Source organism: Squalius cephalus (genome assembly GCF_949319135.1).
Source record: "Squalius cephalus genome assembly, chromosome: 1".
NCBI classification, from domain to species: Eukaryota; Metazoa; Chordata; class Actinopteri; order Cypriniformes; family Leuciscidae; genus Squalius; species Squalius cephalus.
In genome coordinates this window covers 48413-69384 of record NC_137122.1, presented here as the reverse complement: position 1 = coordinate 69384, position 20972 = coordinate 48413, and the positions used below count along the sequence as shown (strand labels likewise).

Sequence of the window (20972 nt, the reverse complement as noted above, 5' to 3'; positions counted from 1 at the left end):
GCCGATGATACTACACTCATCGGTCTCATCAGCGGAGAGGATGAGTCTGCATACAGGGACGAGGTAAACAGGTTGGTTGACTGGTGCTCTGAACATAACCTACTGCTTAACACCAGTAAAACCAAAGAAATGGTTATAGACTTCAGGAAAAATAAGGGGGAACCAGATCCACTGATCATCAATGGGGATTGTGTTCAGCGTGTTTCGTCTTATAAATTCCTAGGAACACACATAACCGACGATCTCTCCTGGTCTGCTAACACTTCTGCTGTGGTAAAAAAGGCTCGGCAACTACTCCACTTTCTAAGGATACTTAGAAGAAACCAACTAGAAGAGAAACTGTTAGTGGCCTTTTACCGCAGCACTATCGAGAGTGTTCTGTCATATGGTATCACAGCCTGGTATGCCAACTGTAAAGTGGCGGATAGGAAAAACCTGCAGAGGGTCATATGGACGGCACAATACATCACTGGCAGTCGCCTACCCTCACTGGAAGACATCGCCAACATGCGGTGTCTCAGAAGAGCTAAGGCTATTACTGCCGACTCCTCACACCCAGGTCAGCACCTGCTCAACCTCCTGCCCTCTGGCAGAAGGTACAGGTGCATTAAGTGCAGGACCAACAGACTGAAAAACAGTTTTTATACTTGGGCCATCAGATCACTGAATTCATAACACATGTGGACAATATGGAGTGAGCTGTAGTCTCTGTCTTATATATTCTTAAATTCTGTCTTCTTATATTTTTTATATATTTATTTATTGTCTTAACAATTTTTATATTTACTATGCACTGGCCGTAGAGCATTGCAATTTCATTGTATACTTGATATACATTGACAATAAAGATTCTTATTCTTATTCTTAGTCAACATGCAGGCCTATTTTAAAATAAACTAATATGTATATTGTGTAAAAAATGTAAATGTTTTTTATTTTTTTAGTTAAAAATTAGTTAAAAATGTAAGTATTTGTAATACCATACATTAGCCACTAGATGTCTGTATAGCCCTTTACATAAATATATTCAGGCCTGTGTGTATATTTTGCAAATAATTGTACACTGGACCAAATTCTTAATAAATAAATGTTTTTTTTGTTGTTGTTGTTTTAAAAAAAATATTTCTTCTTGCTTGACTTTATTTATATACGTGACCTTGAAGTAATCCAAAAGTAATCAGTTACATTATTTTCATATTATAGTACTTGGATTACGTTACTGAATACTTTTTTTATGAAGTAATTTGTAACTGTAACGGAATACATTTTTAAAGTAACCCTCCCAAGCCTGTATATACACACACATACATAAATAGTCTGGGAAATAGTCTTATCTAGCGAAACGATCAGTCATTTTCTAAAAAAAAAAAAAAAAAAATTATATATATATATATATATATATATATATATTAATTTATTTTTTTATTTTTAGAAAATGATTGATCGTTTCGCTAGATAAGACTCTTATTTCTCGACTGGGATCGTGTCGAGAATTTGAAGCTGCATTGAGACCTTCAAACCGTTGGTTGCCATTGTATGTCCATTATATGAAGAAAAATCCTGGAATGTTTTCCTCAAAACCTTAATTTCTTTTCGACTGAAGAAAGAAAGACATGGATATCTTGGATGACATCGGAGTGAGTAAATTATCAGCAAAACTAAAGTGAACTAATCCTTTAAGAGTCAACAGTTTTTGTGTTTTAAGTTGATTTGTTTCTGTGTGTGTGTTTTGTTGTATGATTGTTGTTGTTTATTTATTTATTTTATTTTTATGTCAGCTATATCATCTGGTGCTCTTTGGTCTGTTTTAGTTAAATTTTCTGTTTTAATTTTTTTTTTTTAAATCGCAGCTTCATCGGAATGGTACGAAACTTGGTGACTTTCATGGCATTTGCAATGTGAACACACAAAAAAAATTGAGGGCATGGTTCGAGCAGGCTAAGTGGTCATAAAAATGTAGTCACACTTGTGCTCTTCGATCAAAAATGACCGCCCATAGGAAATGAATGTGAAATCTACAAAAACACATTTGTACGATTTGTACAATCTACAAATCGGCCACGATGCAAAAAAAAAGTGCTCAGCAATGAAGGGGTGAAAAAACAGACACACACACACACAATTTTACACACAAATGAACTGTTAGGGCTACTACCATACAGCAAAAATGAGTCAGAAGACTGAAATAAGAGGTTGAAATGAGATCAGATCCAGATGGATTAAGCTGTGATAAAGCATTCCTGTTTATTTTTGTTACATTTTTATTGCATTTTAATGTTATGTGTAACAAAATGTCTCTGTATTCAAGTTTGGCTGTAGTTATAATAATGAATTTCTTAAAAAAAAAAAAAAAACACATTCAAATCCACATCTTAAAAGTAATTAATTCTGTCCAAAAACTACTAAGCCTCTCCATAGAGAGCTATACAGGCATCTTGAGGTAACACCATGCAATTACAACAGATGGCGCTAATCTGCCTTCAAAAATTGATTTAAAATGCCTAGGGCTCTATTTTAATGATCTGAAACGCAAGCGCGAATCGCAAGTAGTTATAGGGGTGGTGTGGCGCAATGGATAAGACACATGCCTTTGGTGTGAGAGACCCGGGTTCGAATCCACTGTGAGACACCAATGTGTCCCTGAGCAAGACACTTAACCCCTAGTTGCTCCAGAGGCGTGCGACCTCTGACATATATATAGCAATTGTAAGTCGCTTTGGATAAAAGCGTCAGCTAAATGAATAAATGTAATGTAAAAGTAGATTAGTGGGCGGATCTCGGGCGATGTTGCTATTATAACGGCGGATTTGCCAGGAGTGGTTCACAGCCGAGGAGACCGGCGTTCTCGTCAGGGCCGTAAAACACAGAGAAGTGACATTGAGGATGGAGAAACACACCCAGATTAGCTTTGCTTAAACAGGCGTATGATAATTTGGGTAAATGTGTAAGCTAGATTTATGCCTATTTTTCTGCCTATTTTCTGCCTATATTATATATGTTTGTGAGGTTGAAGCTGCTTAAATTGCCATGTAAAGGGACAAATAAAGATTTTACTACTACTACTACTACTACTACAAGCATGCGCCCTTAAATAGCATATGAATAACTTTAGACGAGGTTTCTCCTGGTCAGTGGCGGAATTGTTTTCTAAACCTGTAAAATAGCACCAGGGTACGTTTGCCTCCTCTTTTCACTGAAGTTCATTCCCTAGTTTATTAGGCATTTAAATGTCCTATTGGTTTTCATACAGCGAAATGTACGTGTCACTTGTTCAAGGCTTTGTATTGTTTATTGTGAATGTCATATGATTAAGTACACTAGCCTACATTAGACATCAAATACATAATATACAGATGTGGCCTTTAAAAATGCGCGTCTCAGAGAGAAGAATGCCACGAGCACTTCTGAAATTCTGCGGGATTCTGCAGAAGGGGGATTAGGTGTTGGACGCAGGAAATACTAAAACCTGTAGATGGCAGTCGTGTTTCATGTGGCCATACTTACGACAATACTGTATGTGTGCTCGACATCATGCTGAGCATACTGTATGAAATTGAAGTAACATGACAGGGATTCTCGGTGCTTTGGCAGTACTTTGATGTCATGCACATGCATGCTTTTTGGCAAGCGTTTGGTTGGCAAAGTTTTCTTTTGCCAGTTACATAAACAGTCACATATTCTTCATAAAAAATCCGACTCATAAAAATCCGACTCAAACGCGCATCATTTTTTTTTTCTATGTACTTACAGTAGAAGAGACGTGATGTATGATAACTGAGTCTTAACACAATAATTCGCGAAGACCTTTGAAGAGACCGAGAGCATTTGCGCAATATCATTAACTAGTTTATCTAATTTTACATTTAGTTCCTTTTTGCATCAGAACGTTTTAAATAGCTTTAACATGGTTGTAATGCGCTTTTCTGCATTACTGTACAGTACTTTTTATATTGTCATGTTTCCCTTTATCGATTTCGGTGGGGACGACTCGTCATGGGTCATTGTGTACCCACCACTTTTAACTTCTGTCCATAATAATTTGACTTTTGGTTCGATTTTTTTAAACCGTTTTCAGTGGTTGAGGAACAATATGAGAGAGAAATTTGGTAATCATTGTCTGATCCAACAAAAAAACATTATAATATTCATTTTATTTTATTTTTCGTGTTCGCATTTATGAGGGAAAAAACAACGTGTCAGTTCTCTGTTACAGACGAGCGCCCTGAAAGCGCCACTAAAAGACTGCTTTAAAACTATCACAGAGACCTCAAACAGAACAGCTGCCTTTCTTTAAATTGAATTTCGTTTTGTATTAATTATATCTTAATTTTAATCAATGTTTCATGAACCAATTGCCTGGATTTATAAGAAGTAAATATAGCAGACAATCACGACATTGGAGGCGCCGGCGAGTGAACTGGAGTTCGTCTCATAAATGAACCGAAACTCAGCGTATAATGCACATTCACATTCACAGCGTATTTTGACACATTTAGACGCATTCATAATCATTACTTTTACCGGTTCTTTGTGGCAAGCTTTATGCGTGCGGTCGTGCGCTTGAGTGCGGCTATATTACGTAAACGCTCATTATCCTGTAGGCTAAAGTAGTAATTAAATGAATATAAAGGGGAGATTTGTCCACGAATGACTTAAATGAACAACTAAAACTTTTAGTTGGAAGCAGCCCTTACTCCACATATTTTCGAACCAGGCAACAGGACATCTGGGTTAGCGAGCGACCCTGCGGAATATTCAGAAATGCGCTCTCCACTCACGAGCTCTGATCGGAACAAACCCGAACCACACTGTCTGCTGAACTTGCGCAGAAACATCAAAATATAATATTTTCTAAAGAAGAATTTTAAAACTTTATTGGTGGTAGTTGAGAAGAATTCCTCTTTCCATGTCTAAATCAGTTTGAGCGCAATATAAATTTAGGCTATCATATTGTTATTCTTATTATATAAGAATACGTATTTTTTTTACAACATTTTTAACATATAGAGAATATAAGTTTAGCGTGTTGTGTGTATTTCCTAATTATAAGCTTTTGGTGAAATTGCAACAAAACTAAAAGTGCATAAACATAAAAAACATCATTACTTTTTTAATTCTTATTCACTCTTTGTTTTAGCAATGTTTATAAATATACTATATTTTTGCATTTTGTTGACAAACTGTCCTACACTGAAAAGAAACCAATGTAATCTTCCTGATTTAATCACGTAAAACACAAGCACCACTCTTCTGAATGATGGTAACAAACCTCCAAGAGTTTGTAAACCATTTATTTGTAAAACATATTTAATGCTAACTTTACTTACAAAAAAAAAAAAAAACTTTTTTTTTTACAGTGTATAAATAAAACGACATGAAGGCAGTTAGTTCCAAAATGTAATTAATTGCAGTCTTTGTTTTAGCTGCTTGTTTTAGCTGCTACCAATTGACACAGAGTCAAGAAATTACAAACCACCCACCCCCCAGGTCTGCTAATTCTTTGCCAACCCCCAATGCTAATCGATCTCCTCTCAGGGAATCAAAAGAAAACCGTTTTTTCCAGTTTTCACCAGCGTGTGGGCGGGGTTTTAATCCCTTGCAGTTCCTTTGTTTAAATGCTATTTAAGCAAATCTACTATACACGCTTTAAGTTATTTTAAATTAATGTTTATAACTTATAAAAATAAGTTGATATCGTGTAACTTAATTTGACATATGTTGATATAACCAACTGACATTGTAGGCTAGTAGATTAGATTGCATGCAGGAAAAGGCTTATGCTTTGTATTAAGTAATGAGCGTTTAGGCTACTATATAGCCGCACTCAAGCGCACGACCGCACGCATAAAGCTTGCCACAAAGAACCAGTAAAAGTAATGAATGCGTCTAAATGTGTCTAAATACGCCGTGAATGTGATTATACGCTGAGTTTCGGTTCATTTATGAGACGAACTCCAGTTCACTCGCCAGCGCCTCCAATGTCGTGATTGTCTGCTATATTTACTTCTTATAAATCCAGGCAATTGGTTCATGAAACATTGATTAAAATTAAGATACAATTAATACAAAACGAAATTCAATTTAAAGAAAGGCAGCTGTTCTGTTTGAGGTCTCTGTGATAGTTTTAAAGCAGTCTTTTAGTGGCGCTTTCAGGGCGCTCGTCCGTAACAGAGAACTGACACGTTGTTTTTTCCCTCATAAATGCGAACACGAAAAATAAAATAAAATGAATATTATAATGGGTCAGACAATGATTACCAAATTTCTGTCTCATATTGCTCCTCATAACCACTGAAAACGGTCAAAAAATCGAAACAAAAGTCAAATTATTATGGACTTTAAGTTAAAAGTGGTGGGTACAAAATGACTCATGACGAAATCTGGTGGGTACACCGCACCGTGCCCACCGAAATCGACGCTTATGCTAGTACAATATCTTTGCTTCTGACAAGTTTCTGTAATAAATCCGTAAATCAATCACAAAACGTGTTGATGTGTTGGCGAATACAATTTTAAATGGTCAATTTTAAAAAAAGCAGAAACGTGTATAAAACCTGCTTCAATAGTTAACAATATCTGAACTGTGCTCTTTTGCATACTTCTAATTTTCTCATGCACTTTGTCTTGTATTTCTGCAATAGATTAATTGATCTGGCCATAATTGTGACCAGACTAACGTAATTTCTCTGTCATTTCTCTGTCTTTTTATCTCTTTAAAATATTGCTACTTTTAGAAAAAAATGACATAATTATGAATCAAATTATTATGAACAAACAATGAAACTGTGTCAAAATTCGACAACACAAAGAATTATCAAAAGGCGATATAACGCACATTTCAGGTTAAATTAATTATATAAAAAACAGGGAACATTTTGTAAAAACAAAACTGAACAAAATGCGTAATTAAAATAATTGTAGACCTATTATGTTTTACCAAATATTTAATACCACTTCCCCATAATGATGTAATTAATTTTTAAAACATCTGTCAAACTGTCAATCAGATACCTCTTATCTGGCCATTTTTGATCACCCTTTATATGGATTTTGTGAATATGAATATTTAAAAGATTTACAAACTGTCGGCAAGACCTCAAGCCAACCCCGGACATTCTGCGACTAACGTGGAAAAATAGACAGTTTAATTAAAATATTTATTAATAATGTAATTGTAATGGCAATCAGATGCGCCCAAAATAAATGCAACGCGTTGTGCTGCAACATTATCTCACAAGAACAATCACACAATAAATATCTGCAGGAATTAAGAATCTGGGTAAGTCGCATTATTTAAGACTTTCATTATGTTAGGATGATTTTGTGTATAAAAATAAAATAAAAAATAATGCTGGGTTTTTACAGGCAGAGTCACGTGTATTATGCTCACACTAAATTCTCTGTTGCACTTAAATGCGCATTGCACGCACAATCATCTTAATAGTTGTACAAAAAAAGTTATGCGCTGGCAAGAACGTCACTTTGCTGTTTTAATAAAAGCAATGTTAAATATTCTGCATGCACTCATCTCCTGGAAACCATAGCAATGGCAAAGCATATATAAAAATTCGTAAACGTTGTCCAATACCCCTTCTCGTCTTAAGAATACTTTGATGAACCTTTTGGATTTACAAATATTTTCAAATGGCTGTATAATACAGTACTGTAAATATTTGTGTCTATTATTATTTATAATTTATATTTTACTGTGGATGTTTTCTCACAATCATGACATAATGTGAAGTAAAATGAAAAATCTAATGTAAAGTTGTTTTTATGCGCCACCTGGTGGATATTCTGTGAAGCGAAACACATTGAGGGAATTTGTAAGTAGCGCCCCCCGAAAGCACTTGCAGAATTCTGCGAGACTGTGCGAGACGAATTGCCGAATGCCGCGGGAGAAAACGCGCGTTTTTAAAGGCCACATCTGTACTCTGTGTCTTTAAGGACTATTTGTAACAACATGAACGAAGGAAATAATACGTTCATATATACAGTCAAGTGGGAAACACTTTACAACATGTTACACATTTAATTATAGCCACACATGGTAGGAAATATGGTTGTCAATGCAAACATTGACTGTGAATGAAGCGAAATATATATATTTTTAAAAGATAAAGATTAATGCAAAAAAAAAGTGCACCTGAAGACTGTATGGGGCCGATAGCGTCACTGGCTTCACTCACTCCCACTTTACCCACTATCCTGTAGCGGATCGAGTACTGCTTTCCAGACTCCAATCCAGTCAGATTAAAGACTTCATCAGCGGTGTTTATGATAATCCACTGTTCCTCCGCGCCAGAATCTGCTTTCACCGGCTGGTACTCCACTCTGAACTGCACAGTTTTTCCAGTTGGGGACTTCTGCAGTTTCAGGGACACACTGCGCTCCAGGACCTTCATCACTTCTGGTGGAGGAGGCTTCGACACGGGCTGGAACTGTGTGTCTGTCAGCTTCCCTTTTTCATACAGATAGATAGAGGAGCCAGGACTGGAGGGATCGGAGATGGCAGAAATAATGAATCGATATCTCTTTTCATCTTTATTAGCCTCTGAAAAACGTCTGAAAAGAGATAAGTTCTCTCTCATCTTTGATATGACACCAGTATCGGTGAACCACTTTCTGATAGATGGTAACGTGCTAGAACGCGGTTTCATTCCCACATTTAGCCCTTTAAACTCATCAGATTCCACAAACTTCTTCATGGCTGAAAGATACGGGTCTTCATACTTCAGAGATGTGAAGGTCAAGCACACCACAACATCAATATCAGGATTAAAGAGGAGGGTGTTGAGACTGTTTGAGTCTTCAGTATTGATTCCCTCCAGCATCTTGTTGTGAGAACTCAAGAGGTCAAGTTCATCCTTTGCATGATCTAACCACTGGTTAAGCATGTCAACATTAAAGGGGGAGCTGTAGTGGATCTTCAGGATGTCTTCCAATGAATTTTGCTCCATCTCTCCTCCTCGTATAGCAGGCAAGACCTTGGCCACTGCTTTCAGGAGCACCGTTTCGTAAGTGCTAAGAGATCTCTGAAACGAATGCAGCCTCTCTTTGATGTCTTTGAAAACATTTACCAGTGTTTTTCTGGAGAGGTCGTTACATGTCCTCTGTACTTCTCCCAGCCCCTCTATTATATCTTTAGTGTTGGAAACCAGACTTGTGCTAATTTCTCCAACCAACTGAGCAGCTTTTGTATCCAGTAGAGAAAGAGGATAGAGCCAGACTTTTATTGGAACTGCACTCTCTGGATTGTCCTTCAGTATAGTGGGGAGCTTCTTGTAAACCTCTAGGGCCTCCATGTAAGTGGTGGGGTTCTGCTCAAGGCGGACGTCACCATGAAATGTGCAGGCAATATTCTCAGCCACTTTCTTTTGAGCATCTGTCATATTTACAGCTCCGTGTCCCTGAATGGAAAATCCAGGGATGTTCTTGACCATAACATTCAGTTCTCCCTCAATCTCCTGCTTGTCTTCCTCTTCTGTAAATGTCCGATCAAACACCATGATGGCCTGAGCTCCGTATAGTACACCTGTGATCACATGAGTTGCAGTTTTCTGGTCAAAGACCTGAGGGTAGGTGATCTGTCCCAGCTGAGTCATATTGAGCTGTTCGAATCTAGATGTTTCACTGTAATACATTGTAACTCTGGACTGTTGGTTTGAGGATTTGGTGTCACGCAGGAACTTGGCAGATCCTCCCACCTCCACCAGCCCTGCCAAGAAGCTGGCCTTCAGGGAAGCACTCACATCCAGGAGACTGGACTTACTAGAGAGAGAGTCGGAGCTACTGAACTTCACATCTGTCCTGGGCTGTGGACGACTGTCCAAATCTTCTCTCAATGATTTCTTATCCCACAGAGTGACACCTGAAATGAGAAATTACTTTTAGAGTTACTAGTGCAAAATGGCCATGCAAAATCAGTTTTTGTGTGTGTTTTTAGTAATTGTTGGTTTGGTGTGTTTGAGTGCTCATTGTTACAATTACACAGCAAAAGTTCAGTGACATTTTTATTTGTGCATGATAGAAAGCACACAGTGAACTCCGAGAAAACGCTATGCTTGAGCAAACAGTTTGTGCATAGGCTACTACAAATGATGTCTGTGAAAGAGACAGTGAACGCATTGAATAGGATATGTTTAGCTGGTGAATAGCATAGGCTACTATTACACAGTAGCGATAACATTAAGCGCAGCAGAATGAAATATAATATTCAGAAGTAAACAGCATAGCTGACTTACAGATTCAGTTAACATCCACAAATGAATAAGTGCGTCGATTCAGGGAGCAGTGCAAAGTGCCCGTGCAAAATCAGTTTTTGTGTGTTTTTAGTAATTGTTAGTTTGGTGTGTTTGAGTGCTCATTGTTACAATTACACAGCAAAGGTTCAGTGACATTTTTATTTGTGCATGGTAGAAAACAAATACTGATACTGACATAATGACATACAATAAATGTGGAAAGTTTAACTACACGATTCAGGGAGCAGGCTACACAGTGAACTCATAGAAAACACTACTTAAGATCCACTGCTTTCTACGACCCTCTCTGTCTCTGGTCCTGGGGAGTGGCCAGCTGTGCTCACTCAGTGTCAGTGTGAGAGGGGGAGTGGCCAGTTGTGCTCACTCAGTGTCAGTGTGAGAGGGGGAGTGGCCAGTTGTGCTCACTCAGTGTCAGTGTGAGAGGGGGAGGGGCCAGCTGTGCTCACTCAGTGTCAGTGTGAGAGGGGGAGTGGCCAGTTGTGCTCACTCAGTGTCAGTGTGAGAGGGGGAGGGGCCAGCTGTGCTCACTCAGTGTCAGTGTGAGAGGGGGATGGGCCAGCTGTGCTCACTCAGTGTGAAGTGTGTGCTTCTTTTACCGATATATATTAACAATATCTTTTGCATTTCTAATTCAAACAACGTCAAACTTGGCACTGCACTTACTCGTGCCTGTAGCAAGACACCTGTTTGAAATCCATCGGACTAACGGTTCGAGAGATATGCGAATAACACACACACACACAGGGTCACACACACACACACAGACAGACAGACAGACAGACAGACGTTGCTGTAATTTATAGATAGATGTATGAGGAAGTGATTTACTGTTGAAGAAACATGCAGGTTTTATAGTGTTGTTAAACAAGGACTGGTAATTAGTGATGCAATATTTGATGAAGAGGGGAAAATAAACTTTTATTTATTTATATATTTTAGGTTTGTAAAGCACCTGGAATGAAGGTATCCTTGCGGCAGTCATACAGCATACCAGGAAACAGAGGTCTTCCTAGAGCTGCCACTTCAATGGTCTGTGATGCCAGGGCTGCAGTAAATAACAAATAAAAGGTATTATTTATACTTAGAATATTTATCATATATTAACAAAATTATATCTGATGGTAACGAATACTGTTTAACTGTTTACCCGCCAGCATTTAAAAAAAAAGTTGCTAGCCACTGCCAGCATTTTTGATCATTTTCACAAAATTTTCATGATCCCAGAATATTTTGTTGTGTGAATATCTCAAACATGCAACATTTCAAAATAAAGAGCACACCCTCTGCTTTAAAAAAACAAAAAGGTTTTATTCTATCTCTATGCATTTCCTTTTTAAGTTAAAAAAAGAAACAATTTGAGCAAAAAGCTGAAAAAGCAAAAAAAAGTTTTTGTCAAAGACTACATCTAGATCTAATTCAGAACGATGATCAAAACATAGATGGATAGAGTAGATTGAGTCAACACCCTCAAAGCTTGCACAGTCCTATAGCTTGTCCTGGGTTGACTTTTCATTCAGTAACATTAGGCAGTTTGATTAATGCGCTATTTAATGTTGATGAATGAATGTTTCTGCTTCTTTTTCACCTGTGTTTTGATCAGGAGATTCGGTATTCTTTCAGAAGATACATAATAGTGCCCCCTACTGTAAAACAGTGAAAACACGAAATGCCGGAAATTTCCGTCAATGGTGGGGAAAGAGTTAATACTGAAGAAATCCATTTTAAAATAAAGATGCAAGCAGTAATATGGGGTCAAGCAAGCACTGAAGCCATAGCAAGCACATGGCATGGCAAAGAAAATGGTCTTTGGAAATACAGATTTAAACTTTAAACTTTAACTATAATTATATCATATAAAATGCTTTATTTGCATGTACACATTTAAAAGACGCTTTTATCCAAAGCAACTTACAATAGAGTGTCTTACATCAATCACCAGAGCGAGCTGTGCTTGCACCTCCTATTCAGGCAAGCACAGCAGTTCCTGCTTTTGGCAGAAACCAAACTGCTCTTCCAGAGGGCAATTTACTTTCTGGCTGAAGATTTGGAAACTTTGGGTCTTGTCCCTGAAAGGTAACAGCTCATAGATTCTGATCTCTCAACTGAGGATTTTGAGACACTTTTGACTTCCAGAGCTCCCACCACAAGAAAATTGTATGACCTAAAATTGCAGAGTTCCTTTGTAGGATCTTTCTGTGGTCCTGGAAAGTTTTTTTTAAAAATGTTTTTATTAGAGGCTCCATTTGAGCCCTTAGAGTCAGCCTCAGAGGGGCTTCTCACTTTTAAGGTGGCTCTACTATTTGCATTGACAAAAGAGTAGGAGATCTGCAGGCCCTGTCTGTAGACTTTGCCCCAGGTATGATCAGAGCTATTTTGCACACCTCCTGTAACCAGCTCCTGTAACAAGGTCGTACTTCCCTTCGCCGCATGAATCGCCATAGCAACAGAGAGGCTGCATCTACTATAACCAATCCAGGCTCTTAGGATTTATGTCGGGCCAGTGGCGTACATTCTCCTAATCTTTTGCAAGTGTGGATATCTGCAGGTTGGAGTTATGAGCATTATGAAAGTTTGGGGCATGCCGAATGGTAGGTGCGCGTAGAAGGGTCTCTATTATTGGTCGCGAAAGCTGTCGACCAAGGTGTGCGGCAGGGTTAGTTTCTGTTGTAGCAATTCACACCTCCAAAACACACCTCCTTTCTGCACGCCCAGTGCTCTGACCTGCAGCTACCCCTGTCTTGTTTTCTGGTCTGCTTTAGTAACACAGTCACCAAGCAGTGCCTTTCCCATTGGATTATAGATGCTATTGCTCTGTCCTATGAGGCTCTCGTAATGGCTTTGCCTCTGGAAATCCACAAGGAGTGTAGCATCTTCTATAGCTCTATCTAGGGGTGGGCCCTGACGTAAGGTTTGTGCTGCAGCCGGCTGGCCCTCTCCGCACACATTACACAGGATTTACAGTCTGGACATGGGCACAACCCCAGGGTCACAGGTCCTTCAGGGTTTACCAAGTCATGTCTGCATTCAACAGTTGTTTGTGCCAGTATTACACAGCCTTGTTGAGCAGACAATCTTCCTCAGTGTGGCAGCGTTGGTAATGACATTCCCATAGTGTCAATGCCATGACAGAGTTGAGTTCCGAAAGGGAACGTTTCCGGTTACGCATGTAACTTGGTTCCCTGAAATGGGAACTAGATGCTGTCATGGTGTTGACACTATGGAAATGTCATTTCAACCCCTCTTAGGGAACCAGGTTATATTCGTAACCTGAGACAATTTTTCCTTCAAATGATATTGAATCTGTCCAGTGAAATAGCACATTCACATTTTGTAACAACATTTCAATCTTACCTGGATGTTTTTTATTTCCTTCGTCTGCTAAGAAATGAAGTCCTCTGTTGTCTTTATTTAAAATCTGAAGTTCATCAGGTTTGGGTTGTAACACTTCCTATTTTTGAAGGAATAGTTAAAAAAAAAAAAGTTAAAAAAAAAAACTTCCACAAAGGTTTTTTATCCTTAATCTCATGAAATACATCTGGTTACACTTGCACACTTACCTGTGCATTCACCACAGCTAGGGTCGCCAACCATAGATATGTACAGTAGATGCAGCTCGGCTGCTTCAGGTACGTCAAAAGTGCTGCCATCTTGGAATCGTCAACCAGGAGACCTGTTTGAATGTCAATGTGAAGGAGATGCCTGTCACGACCTTGTCTTGTTTAGTGTCATGGTCATATTCTGCTTAGTTTCCCCTGTCACACTTTGTTCTCATTCTTTGTTTGTTGTTTCTTAAGTGTTCCTTTCTAATTATTTATAGTTATAGGCTGCCTGCATTTTTCTTATAAAATAAAGGTAAAATTATTATTATTATTTTAATTACTATATTATATTTATTTTTAAATACTGTAATTTTATAATAATGAAATAGTGCAACCCTACAAGTAGGCACAATGTGAATGTCAAATCGCAATTTTAACCAGAATGTAACCAGATTTCCCCCCTAAACTGTGCAGCCCTATTTGCTCCTGATTTCAGCAGGTTCACAGTTGTTGTTGTTTTTTTACAGGGACCAGATGCCACTGATGAGTCCTGCTGACTCCTCCTAACCTCTCCTAACCTTCTCTGATCAAGTCAAGTCAACCTTTATTTTTTATAGCATACAACCGAAGTTGACCCAAAGTGCTTTACAGATCAAGCAAGAATAAACTTTTTTCTTTTTAAATACAACATCATACATTATATCAGCTTCAAAAACCCATTTCATGATCTATTCAAAGCCAAAGAAAACAGATATGTTTTTAAAGAAGACTTAAAAATGGCTAGCGATGAAGATGACCTCACATGGAAAGGAAGACTATTCCATAATTGCAGACCCTTCACCAAAAAGGCACAGTCACTGCATACACTGTGCAATCTTCGTCCGATTTTGAGCCGAAATCTGACTCGTGCGACTCTTTTTCGGGTCGGGCCGATTTTCAGCTTTGTCATGCGTAGTTAATCGCACAGTGTTTGGGGGGATACGAGAGGCGATAAAACTCTCCTGACCGGCAATCGGATGGTCGGATGAATTTCTGGCATGTCAGACATTTTGGTTGCTCCTCGTGACTAAATCGCACAGCTGAAGCAGAGCTACGAACCGATTGCCCTAAACTCAGTGTGTTTTCCCTCACTGTGCCTGCGCGAAAACAGAAGTGTCACCATTTCATCTTTAATGTAGCAAGAAAGAAAACGAAAAGAGGGAGATCTTTAAGTTCTGTAGATATCAAACTAGCCACAAATTACTGTTGCTTACCTTCAGTTCGTGTTGCAAAATGGATAAACCATATTACCCATGTCTTTCAAGCCACCTGTGATGTAGCTACACCCTGTCTCTTTTATTAATTTGTTAAACAATGTTCATGTTACACAACCTGTTTTTGAAATAAAGCTGTTTTTAATTTTCATTGGTGACTGTTACGAGCCCATCAAATGAATTAAAATGGAACATCATAACTTATAAAGACCACAGAGATTCAGTGACGGTGCATAAATTATTTATTTATAAATGATTTAAATAATGAATAATTTGTCATAAGCAGAGCATGGTGGTAAAAGAAAGTAACAAAACAAACAAAAAGATTACCCTGCACCCACATATCTACCGGAGGAATAATACTTGCCTACCTCCCTTTCGAAAACAAAAGACAATGTTCTCCGTGAGTCTTCCGGGTCCTCTGACTGCTACCCTAACTAATCCTAAACTAAATAACATGTGAAAAACCCATCACCAATTACCACCAGCTCTAAATAAAGTTATAAACTGAATCTAACAGACGTGCATTCCACTCCGGGAACGGGCTTATGAAACACGATCATGAAGTCGACACAAGAAACTCCATAAAGAGGCATAACGGGCCGAGCACACGAGACACCTAACCTTAACCCTAACCCTCACCCTAACCCATCTGAAAAATGCATTAAATATAATTCTGAAGAAAGATTGGCAGTAGACGAGTGAATAGACCGGGCTTTACATAAAGGCTGAGTGTATGTAGGGCGAGGGCAGGTTGACACAGACTCAAATATGATTGAATAATGGTCAGAAATGCCAGTATATAAAATCTCTAAATTGAACACAGAAAGACCATACAATAATACCAGATCTAATGTATGACCCTTGTTGTGAGTAGGATCAGTGATGTGCTGTACAAGGGTTAGTGACTCAGTGAGTGAGCTAAATTAATTTACCAGCAGTTTTGATGGACAGCATACATGGATAATAAAATTCCCAAGAGTGAGGAGTCTATCACCACGAGTCACCAGTCCAGAGAGGAAGTCCGAAAATTGTTGAATAAAATCCTTGTTAAATTTGGGAGGTCTGTAGACGAGTACACAGAAAACAGGATCCAAGATGTCAATTTTTTACAACTTGGCCTCAAAACTGGAATACATGTCCATAGATAGCATTCTGCATTTAAAAGAGTTTTCAAAAACAGTTGCGACGCCACCGCCGAGTCCTGAAATCCGTGGGGAATTTAGAAAGTCGCAGACTGGCGGTGTTACATCCCCCAAAGCCATTTGTTCGCCGGGGTTTGGTTTACGCTCTGTTGTTATGTATCGCCATCACTGTCCTGCATTCTCATTGGTTTACGCTCTGTTGTTATGGATCGCCATCACTGTCCTGCGTTCTCATTGGTTTACGCTCTGTTGTTATGTATCGTCATCACTGTCCTGCATTCTCATTGGTTTACGCTCTGTTGTTATGTATCGTCATCACTGTCCTGCGTTCTCATTGGTTTACGCTCTGTTGTTATGTATCGTCATCACTGTCCTGCATTCTCATTGGTTTACGCTCTGTTGTTATGGATCGCCATCACTGTCCTGCGTTCTCATTGGTTTAGGCTCTGTTGTTATGTATCGTCATCACTGTCCTGCATTCTCATTGGTTTACGCTCTGTTGTTATGTATCGTCATCACTGTCCTGCGTTCTCATTGGTTTACGCTCTGTTGTTATGTATCGTCATCACTGTCCTGCATTCTCATTGGTTTACGCTCTGTTGTTATGGATTGTCATCACTGTCCTGCGTTCTCATTGGTTTAGGCTCTGTTGTTATGTTTTGTCAAAACTGTCCTGCGTTCTAATTGGTTTAAGCTCTGTTGTTATGTATCGCCATCGCTGTCCCACGTTCTCATTGGTTTAGGCTGTGTTGTTATGAATCGTCATCACTGTCCTGCGTTCTCATTGGTTTAGGCTATGTTGTTATGAATCGTCATCACTGTCCTGCGTTCTCATTGGTTTAGGCTATGTTGTTATGAATCGTCATCACTGTCCCGCGTTCTCATTGGTTTAGGCTGTGTTGTTATGAATCGTCATCACTGTCCTGCGTTCTCATTGGTTTAGGCTGTGTTGTTATGAATCGTCATCACTGTCCCGCGTTCTCATTGGTTTAGGCTCTGTTGTTATGAATCGTCATCACTGTCCCGCGTTCTCATTGGTTTAGGCTCTGTTGTTATGAATCGTCATCACTGTCCTGCGTTCTCATTGGTTTAGGCTGTGTTGTTATGAATCGTCATCACTGTCCTGCATTCTCATTGGTTTAAGCTCTGTTGTTATGTATCGTCATCACTGTCCCGCGTTCTCATTGGTTTAGGCTGTGTTGTTATGTATCGTCATCACTGTCCTGCGTTCTCATTGGTTTACGCTCTGTTGTTATGTATCGTCATCACTGTCCTGCATTCTCATTGGTTTACGCTCTGTTGTTATGGATTGTCATCACTGTCCTGCGTTCTCATTGGTTTAGGCTCTGTTGTTATGTTTTGTCAAAACTGTCCTGCGTTCTAATTGGTTTAAGCTATGTTGTTATGAATCGTCATCACTGTCCTGCGTTCTCATTGGTTTAGGCTGTGTTGTTATGAATCGTCATCACTGTCCCGCGTTCTCATTGGTTTAGGCTATGTTGTTATGAATCGTCATCACTGTCCCGCGTTCTCATTGGTTTAGGCTGTGTTGTTATGAATCGTCATCACTGTCCCGCGTTCTCATTGGTTTAGGCTGTGTTGTTATGAATCGTCATCACTGTCCTGCGTTCTCATTGGTTTAGGCTGTGTTGTTATGAATCGTCATCACTGTCCCGCGTTCTCATTGGTTTAGGCTCTGTTGTTATGAATCGTCATCACTGTCCCGCGTTCTCATTGGTTTAGGCTCTGTTGTTATGAATCGTCATCACTGTCCTGCGTTCTCATTGGTTTAGGCTGTGTTGTTATGAATCGTCATCACTGTCCTGCATTCTCATTGGTTTAAGCTCTGTTGTTATGTATCGTCATCACTGTCCCGCGTTCTCATTGGTTTACGCTCTGTTGTTATGTATCGTCATCACTGTCCTGCGTTCTCATTGGTTTAGGCTATGTTGTTATGAATCGTCATCACTGTCCCGCGTTCTCATTGGTTTAGGCTCGGTTGTTATGAATCGTCATCACTGTCCTGCATTCTCATTGGTTTAGGCTGTGTTGTTATGAATCGTCATCACTGTCCTGCATTCTCATTGGTTTACGCTCTGTTGTTATGGATTGTCATAACTGTCCCGCGTTCTCATTGGTTTAGGCTCTGTTGTTATGTATCGTCATCACTGTCCTGCATTCTCATTGGTTTAGGCTGTGTTGTTATGAATCGTCATCACTGTCCCGCGTTCTCATTGGTTTAGGCTCTGTTGTTATGGATTGTCATAACTGTCCCGCGTTCTCATTGGTTTAGGCTATGTTGTTATGAATCGTCATCACTGTCCCGCGTTCTCATTGGTTTAGGCTGTGTTGTTATGAATCGTCATCACTGTCCTGCGTTCTCATTGGTTTAGGCTGTGTTGTTATGAATCGTCATCACTGTCCCGCGTTCTCATTGGTTTAGGCTCTGTTGTTATGAATCGTCATCACTGTCCCGCGCTCTCATTGGTTTAGGCTCTGTTGTTATGAATCGTCATCACTGTCCTGCGTTCTCATTGGTTTAGGCTGTGTTGTTATGTATCGTCATCACTGTCCTGCGTTCTCATTGGTTTAGGCTGTGTTGTTATGTATCGTCATCACTGTCCTGCATTCTCATTGGTTTACGCTCTGTTGTTATGTATCGTCATCACTGTCCTGCATTCTCATTGGTTTACGCTCTGTTGTTATGTATCGTCATCACTGTCCCGCGTTCTCATTGGTTTAGGCTCTGTTGTTATGAATCGTCATCACTGTCCTGCGTTCTCATTGGTTTAGGCTGTGTTGTTATGTATCGTCATCACTGTCCTGCATTCTCATTGGTTTAGGCTGTGTTGTTATGTATCGTCATCACTGTCCTGCATTCTCATTGGTTTACGCTCTGTTGTTATGTATCGTCATCACTGTCCCGCGTTCTCATTGGTTTAGGCTCTGTTGTTATGAATCGTCATCACTGTCCCGCGTTCTCATTGGTTTAGGCTCTGTTGTTATGAATCGTCATCACTGTCCTGCGTTCTCATTGGTTTAGGCTGTGTTGTTATGAATCGTCATCACTGTCCTGCATTCTCATTGGTTTAGGCTGTGTTGTTATGTATCGTCATCACTGTCCTGCATTCTCATTGGTTTACGCTCTGTTGTTATGTATCGTCATCACTGTCCTGTATTCTCATTGGTTTACGCTCTGTTGTTATGGATTGTCATCACTGTCCTGCGTTCTCATTGGTTTAGGCTCTGTTGTTATGTTTTGTCAAAACTGTCCTGCGTTCTAATTGGTTTAAGCTCTGTTGTTATGTATCGCCATCGCTGTCCCACGTTCTCATTGGTTTAGGCTGTGTTGTTATGAATCGTCATCACTGTCCTGCGTTCTCATTGGTTTAGGCTATGTTGTTATGAATTGTCATCACTGTCCTGCGTTCTCATTGGTTTAGGCTATGTTGTTATGAATCGTCATCACTGTCCTGCGTTCTCATTGGTTTAGGCTGTGTTGTTATGAATCGTCATCACTGTCCCGCGTTCTCATTGGTTTAGGCTCTGTTGTTATGAATCGTCATCACTGTCCTGCGTTCTCATTGGTTTAGGCTGTGTTGTTATGAATCGTCATCACTGTCCCGCGTTCTCATTGGTTTAGGCTGTGTTGTTATGAATCGTCATCACTGTCCCGCGTTCTCATTGGTTTAGGCTCTGTTGTTATGAATCGTCATCACTGTCCTGCGTTCTCATTGGTTTAGGCTGTGTTGTTATGAATCGTCATCACTGTCCCGCGTTCTCATTGGTTTAGGCTATGTTGTTATGAATCGTCATCACTGTCCCGCGTTCTCATTGGTTTAGGCTCTGTTGTTATGAATCGTCATCACTGTCCTGCGTTCTCATTGGTTTAGGCTCTGTTGTTATGTATCGTCATCACTGTCCCGCGTTCTCATTGGTTTAGGCTGTGTTGTTATGAATCGTCATCACTGTCCCGCGTTCTCATTGGTTTAGGCTATGTTGTTATGAATCGTCATCACTGTCCCGCGTTCTCATTGGTTTAGGCTGTGTTGTTATGAATCGTCATCACTGTCCCGCGTTCTCATTGGTTTAGGCTATGTTGTTATGAATCGTCATCACTGTCCTGCGTTCTCATTGGTTTAGGCTGTGTTGTTATGAATCGTCATCACTGTCCCGCGTTCTCATTGGTTTAGGCTCTGTTGTTATGAATCGTCATCACTGTCCTGCGTTCTCATTGGTTTAGGCTGTGTTGTTATGAATCGTCATCACTGTCCTGCGTTCTCATTGGTTTAGGCTCTGTTGTTATGAATCGTCATCACTGTCCTGCGTTCTCATTGGTTTACGCTCTGTTGTTATGTATCGTCATCACTGTCCTGCATTCTCATTGGTTTACGCTCTGTTGTTATGGATTGTCATCACTGTCCTGCGTTCTCATTGGTTTAGGCTCTGTTGTTATGTTTTGTCAAAACTGTCCTGCGTTCTAATTGGTTTAAGCTCTGTTGTTATGTATCGCCATCGCTGTCCCACGTTCTCATTGGTTTAGGCTGTGTTGTTATGAATCGTCATCACTGTCCTGCGTTCTCATTGGTTTAGGCTATGTTGTTATGAATCGTCATCACTGTCCTGCGTTCTCATTGGTTTAGGCTATGTTGTTATGAATCGTCATCACTGTCCCGCGTTCTCATTGGTTTAGGCTGTGTTGTTATGAATCGTCATCACTGTCCTGCGTTCTCATTGGTTTAGGCTGTGTTGTTATGAATCGTCATCACT

General features: G+C 39.6%; 1 protein-coding gene across 3 annotated transcripts in view; it reads right to left on the bottom strand.

Moving 5' to 3' along the window:
* Positions 1–20972, bottom strand: part of LOC307169465 (stonustoxin subunit beta-like) — a 47783-nt gene that overhangs the window by 11643 nt on the left and 15168 nt on the right. For 2 of the 3 annotated variants that reach the window (XM_079890126.1, XM_079890127.1), the window contains exons 2-5: positions 13823–13935; positions 13617–13713; positions 11218–11310; positions 8147–9871 (exon numbers count right to left, since the gene is read on the bottom strand). In XM_079890126.1, the coding sequence (XP_079746252.1) occupies positions 8147–9871; positions 11218–11310; positions 13617–13713; positions 13823–13912 (2005 nt within the window). In that variant the 5' untranslated portion in view covers positions 13913–13935. Of the gene's footprint in view, positions 1–8146; positions 9872–11217; positions 11311–13616; positions 13714–13822; positions 13936–15992; positions 18034–20972 lie in introns of those variants that run through there. The other variant, XM_079890125.1, reaches the window with a different exon arrangement.